This window comes from Glandiceps talaboti, chromosome 22 (assembly GCF_964340395.1).
Source record: "Glandiceps talaboti chromosome 22, keGlaTala1.1, whole genome shotgun sequence".
Lineage (NCBI taxonomy): Eukaryota > Metazoa > Hemichordata > Enteropneusta > Spengelidae > Glandiceps > Glandiceps talaboti.
The window spans coordinates 9,406,428-9,412,821 of record NC_135570.1 but is presented as its reverse complement, the minus strand read 5'-3'; the positions used below and the strand labels follow the sequence as shown (position 1 = coordinate 9,412,821).

The 6,394-nt window shown below is 36.9% G+C and overlaps 1 protein-coding gene across 5 annotated transcripts in view; it reads right to left on the bottom strand.

The window, feature by feature from the left end:
- Window positions 1–6,394, bottom strand: part of LOC144452347 (protein phosphatase 3 catalytic subunit alpha-like) — a 49,886-nt gene that overhangs the window by 1,157 nt on the left and 42,335 nt on the right. For 3 of the 5 annotated variants that reach the window (XM_078143432.1, XM_078143434.1, XM_078143435.1), the window contains 3 exons: window positions 5,601–5,673; window positions 4,825–4,922; window positions 1–4,334 (listed from right to left, as the gene is read on the bottom strand). The exon at window positions 1–4,334 is cut by the window's left edge and continues 1,157 nt beyond it. In XM_078143432.1, coding sequence (XP_077999558.1) covers window positions 4,204–4,334; window positions 4,825–4,922; window positions 5,601–5,673 — 302 coding nt within the window. In that variant the 3' untranslated portion in view covers window positions 1–4,203. Of the gene's footprint in view, window positions 4,335–4,824; window positions 4,923–5,600; window positions 5,686–6,394 lie in introns of all 5 variants that reach the window. The other 2 variants (XM_078143431.1, XM_078143433.1) reach the window with 1 other exon arrangement.

Below are 6,394 nucleotides of genomic sequence, written 5' to 3'. Positions count from 1 at the left end.
TTTGTAACTCTTGAGTCAGAACTTACCCATTGGTATGCCAGCAGAAAATATGTACAACAGAGACGACCAATTCGTAGGTTGCAGGAATTGAAAACGTATTTTAAAAATACGAGTGTCCTCTAGAGGGCATGATGAAACAAAGAGTTCTGTTGCTAAGCTACCGCATTGTACACATCATCAAATACTTCTCAATCACATCTACAAAATTGCAAATACCATGTAGGAAAAATTGACCATAGTAAGAATAAAAAAAGGAACGCCTCCACGTTGTTGTTTTTTAAAAACCCTACTGAATTTTTTCATTGCTATTTTGAAGTGTCATGTGGATTGCCTGAGAGTTATTCTCAAAGTGCTTCCCCTGCCTTTTTTTGTTGAAAGAATCAAGAACGGCCAGGTTGTACATCTGTCATTGATCTGCCAAGCGTTAGTTTTCTTCTATCTTCTTTTCTATTTGCTTAGATTAATTCAAGCAGTTTCATATACATGTATTTATATAGCTGAAAATAAATATGTCCATCCTTGCAACATTTCTTACCTATTATGCATGATTTACAGGCATGGTGTCTCCAACAAAATAACTAACATACGACCTTTTGATATTAAATTTATGTTTGGGGTGTTTCTGAGCAGCTAATGATAGCCATGTATGATTGCAAATGGTAACCAATTCCATTTGAAATTTAAACAAGGATAACCTACACCAGCATTCATGCATATTGTTAAATAGTTGTACTATGCTGTGCTGTGGAAATCAAATAACAAAGGAACATACATAAGCATTGTTGGTGACAGAGTGCAGCAAAGGTAGAGAATCTCCTATAAAACAAAACCCTTTTATAGTGTACATTCTGGTACTCCTTTTGTAAATTTGACTTCCAAATCCAACCCCATTGGCTTGATTATTGCCTCATTTCAAATTAAATTAAAAGAATAACTTTTCCAATCTGTACTCTACTTACATGTTCCACATTGCCAGTGCTTTAGGATGCGGTGCTTTTCAAGCACACATTGCCAGGGCTTTAGGATGCAATGCATTTCAAGCACACTATTTTATTCTTCTATATGACCATGTGACATATGTATGTAAATTCAGTTGCTCCACCTGATGGCCACATGACATAAGCATGCTCGGCCATGTGACATAAGCAAGCAAATTTAGCATTTACACATGGTCACAACATGTTACTCAAATGACAACCTAAAGACATGATTTTAAGCACAAGACGTTTATATCTATAATATTCTATATACCTGTTGCAGAAAGATCTAGTCTGATTCACTTTTGCATATTATACGTTTGAGGTTTTTCAAATCAGCTTCAGATGACAGTTGTGGAACGTATATGCAGAGTCGACAGGATAGGTCAAAACATGTACTCTTCAAATTTTAAAGTTCCTTGAACCAAGACAACACACCTAGATGCCTCAGCTAACAGTACGGAGTTCAAGATTTTTATAGTACAATAGGTCAAAGCTGAACAATAGTTGGGAGATATATACAGCCATGCTGAAGTAAGCATAGCAAATGTCAGTACATCAAGACATATATTTGTTATGGTGTTCAAAATTTACCTATTGTTATTGGTGGGACTGGTTTTTAATACACAGTATGTTTTGCAAGACTGTATTTGGAAGGAATGGACCATTGTCCTGTGTTAGCTGCTAGTCAAGATCATCAGCTGGGCGTACATGTTTTCTGTTACAGAATTAAACTTGGGCAAACGAAATACCCCTTTAGTTCACATAGACCCAGGTTACAATGTTGGCGCCTTGTATTGCAGCCTTGGTTCAAGGAACAGAATATTCATATTTGTATTGTATCATTCCTGATATTGATTGGTTGAAGAATCTCAACATCTGTTCATCAACCAATCAAGACAAGAGTCTATTCATATATGCATTTTCAGTATTTCTACCCCGACTTTAATTGGTTGAAGAATATCAACATCGGTTCATCACACCAATCAGAGTTAGAAGCCTCTATTTTCGGGTGAAAATGATGAACCATTAAAATTCATAACCGAATAATAAACATGCCTACAACCAATAATATTTACTTATGACTGGTTACAAAATCAAGCAGAAAAGTGCAACAACTTGAATACATCTAGGTAAACATTTCTGGATTAAATAAATAAATGAACATATGCACTTTGCTTTCTGTTCTCATCCGTCCATCCTGTATTTTGTGTTTTTGGTCTAACGCTATCACACATGTAAGGTATAAACCATAGATGTTAAAGTTTTTGATTGCCAAAACTTGTCAAAGTGGTGAATTTACCTCATTTTGTACACAAACCATGGTATCAGAGCAGAAGGTTGCATAATAAGTAGTGATTGGCTAATGAATATAAGTATATGATATTGTGACCAAGAAGGCAAAATAAGTCTTTTACAGTTTGTTGATTGGCTAGAGAATGCTTGCACGTACCAACTGGCTAATCACAAACTGACTTTAGCCAACACTGGTATACATAAATGGTAACATGTTAGATTGACTGATGGCTGTACAAATGACAAGAAGTCAGCATCACAAAAATACGAGTGGTTTTCACTAGATGTCACTTAAACTGATATATGAGAAATACCCTGCCCAGTACAGTACATAATTTGGCAATCATTTAAGGTTTGCAAATCCCTCCGAGTCTGACAGTATCCTCCCTAACTTCTCTAAGTAGAGGACTAAACCATTGTTGAAAACAATGGGAACATTCCATTCAACAAAGAAGATGGGGTAGTTGAATTTAAACCCTCCTGAACAATACCATGGCTTTTACAAATTGAGGGTTTTACCTTTGAAAATACCACCCTACTCTGTAAATCTACACAAAGCCAACAAGAAAACTTTGAGACTGCCATACAGAAACTCTGTTTTCAATAACCCTTCTAATTCTGGTGCATTATGCAGACTTATGAATATTTAACTATCGTTCTCATGAGCAAAACATTTGCATACCACAGCAAAAGTCTCCTCCAAAAATTGTATTGTATTGTATCATTGGTAAGTTGGTAAAATAATTAGAGACATAGTCATGAGTTAGATTTAGTACCTGCGAGTAACTTGCTGATAGATGGGCTTTGTCAAACTCTTTGCTAGCTTCCTTGCTTCACATCACACAATTTGACAAACTGTATTGGCTAGTGTAAATGTCCTCCACCCCACTTCAATGTTATGGTTTTCTCATTGATTCAGTTAGATGGTTTTAACTCTGTACAAGGAAGCTGGGAGGAACAGATTAAAAAGTGTGGCAACAATATTTCAGAGAAGCTGCTTCTCAAAATAAAAAGCATGTTTATCAAGGTGATTAACTTAACTAAGTAGCAATATGACATGACAGAGAGATGTCGACCGTCTTCACAAAATTCATGCAGACTGGTACATGGTAGAAATGGCCTGACAAATCAACAACTGATTACCATGGCAACAGTTTTTGCTGTGCAAAAGTTCAATCCACATGATCACGACCACATGATAGAAAAATTGGCTTCAGTAGCTTTGAATGAATTTTTACTGATTTTTTTTTGGAAATTTTTTTTTCTATCTTTTTTTTTTTTTAACTTTCTTCCTTTGAATTAAATTACTGAATTTCATTTAATCTTCAACAAGAATCGAAGTGTAATAGATAAAATGGGAAATGTCTATGCTGCATTGTGTTTCATGTAATCATGTCCAAGAAAACAAGAATTGCAAACTGCGGATTTCTCCGTTTTCTTTTTGACTTTTTTTTTGGCTGTTGTATATATGTGTGTGTGATAACCCTGGGTCACCCACTTCAACACTTGATAACGACCCTTGCCCTCATAATACAATAAACACCGCAAGTAGAAATGTCCCTGCCCGGTAAAGAATACACAAAAAAGTCTGAAAAAAGAAGTGATATGCACAAATTACAATTTCTTGATTATTATTAAAATGATCTCAAAGCAGACAATTGAATTAAGGAGGCATACAACAATAACCCATCCCACCTAACCCCAAGAAATGCATACCCTTTCCCAAACTTCCCACCCAGAAATCCCCAATAACATAAATATGACTGTACTAGTAAAGTCCTCTCCCATTCCCTATACCCTACCATCCCAACCCATCCATCCCTACCCTAAACCCTTCTCAGTTCCCTCCCCATTGCAGACAAGGTCTAAAATCCGGACTTCAAGTGTTGTAGTGAGTACCAGTATGTATGAATGGTATGGTTACAGACTGTTAGGAAGCTGGGGGTTTGCCATCTTTCCCAACTGAGCCTCGACGAGGTGGCATTCTCTCGTTTACTTTGTCTAGTCCCTTTGCTTCCTCGAAGCTGGTGATTTTATGAGAAGGTGAGAATCCACTGATTGCTGAAAGAGATCAGACAAACAAACAAGCACATCAGAAGTCTCCCGTCATATCCACACTGAATCACCAGGACATTCTGGTAACCTTCACAAAGTTAAAATCCCACACACTAAAATTAGGCACTTTGAACAGGGAGTGAAAGAGGCCATTTACATCCAGGCACTTAAACCATCATTTAACAGAAAGAGAGGGCAATACAAACATCTAGGCACTTATGACTCCTTACTAGTTTAACATTTGGAAGGTTCTGAAATCTGAGGTTAGTACTTCAGTCAAGAACAACATCTGGTTGGGATACACATTGTAAAACCAACAACCCTTGGTCGGGATACATGTTATAAACCAACAACCCACAGTCGGGATACACATTGTAAAACCAATGGTACATGCCAACAATTCCATTGAAATACTGTACATGTATATCCTAATGGGGTAATTCCCGATGAGCGGTTATTCTCGACTGTTTGAAATGACAGACTACTGTATACATACCACTTGTGAGAGTAGCTTTTCCTCCTGATAGGGCACCAAGTGGAAGAGTGCCAGTTGGTGTTAATCCTTTGAGCTGTAATACACTTTCACTCTCCTCTCTAGATAAACAAATATAAGAAGTGATGTCAGGATGGCAAACATTCTAATTTCTTCATCTTATCATTCATAATAGCATGGAAACAAACTTCTGTAAAATGATACCAAGAGTTTAACACTGATCACCTGTGTATTTATTTATCTTTAAAAAATAATTGAAGTAAAGATCTAAAAGTTGATCTAAATATTTTTGTTCCAATAGTTTAATAGTCCATATGACCATGGTTACAATATTGCTAATGATTATTTTGTTTTGAAACACTGAATACAACTAATATATCTTGTGCTGCATGGTGCTGCACACGGTATCACGAATGCAACTGATTACAACTGCAAAATGGAAGTGGCTGTAACCCACCTAAAGTGAGTGTGCCGCTCACGGCAAAACATTCCGAAATAGCGCTGTTACAACAATAGTTGACAACACATTTAACATTAGTTGTCTACCAAGGCAAGGCATATACATCATTTTCACCTGGCTAAGTCCTAATTAATGTCACCTCTATACTAATAGATAAAAGTGAATGAAACTAATGCATTTTATCTCAAATACAATCCAACTTTTGATCACATAGTGAATTCACATGGTATCCTTTTCCGACAAAGCCATTATACAATTTTAGAAATCACAATGCTGAAATGAAATGTATTAAAGAAGGTAGACGTCTGCCAGTACTCACCTCAGTACAGAGAAAACACGTGCCATTTTTCCAATGGCTCTGATCTTATTCCTAATAATCTCTTTGCGAGCAGCTGCAGAGCCACCTAGAAATAATGATAAGAGCTTAACTGTCCTCAATGACAAGCACACATAACAATGACATACACACATGGGATGTGAGGGGGGGGGGGATCATAGAAGTTGTTGCCATGGCAAAGTGCGCATATAGCCAAGACACAGCAGACAGTGTGCAATGCTGGGAGTGGAGTTATCCCTAGTATTTATACTTTCAAAATTCTGAACTATTTTCAATGTAAGTGAATGCGGATGGTCTTGTGACAAAATTGGGGGTGGGGGGGGGTGGGGGGTGGAATACCTTATCTGCACCAAAGTGACCAAGTCAGTCTATTCTCAACACCCAATTTTAGTGTCTTTCTAGTGCCTTCAAAAGTTAGGCTTAACAAAATAATGTGTAATCGAGGAAGTGGGTAACTTGTCATTTTCAATCTTGCACAGATTCTGAATCTCTCAGACTTCATAACTTGCATGTAACAGAGTGAGTAGTTTTTCAGAAACACAATTTATAAATTGTTGAGCTTACATTGAACTGCAATGGTAAATCCCCCCCCCCCCCCATTGTACAGTTCTTTTCTTCTGTACTAGACATTACTATTCTATTATATCCTACCATTTCTTATATAGAAAATCAAATATGCCTGTGTTGTAAATTTTAAGCAGTCTACAGTCTGAGTGCTGTTATCATCAAATTTCCCCATTCTTAAGTTTTATGTGATCAGAAGTGTATTTGCTGCA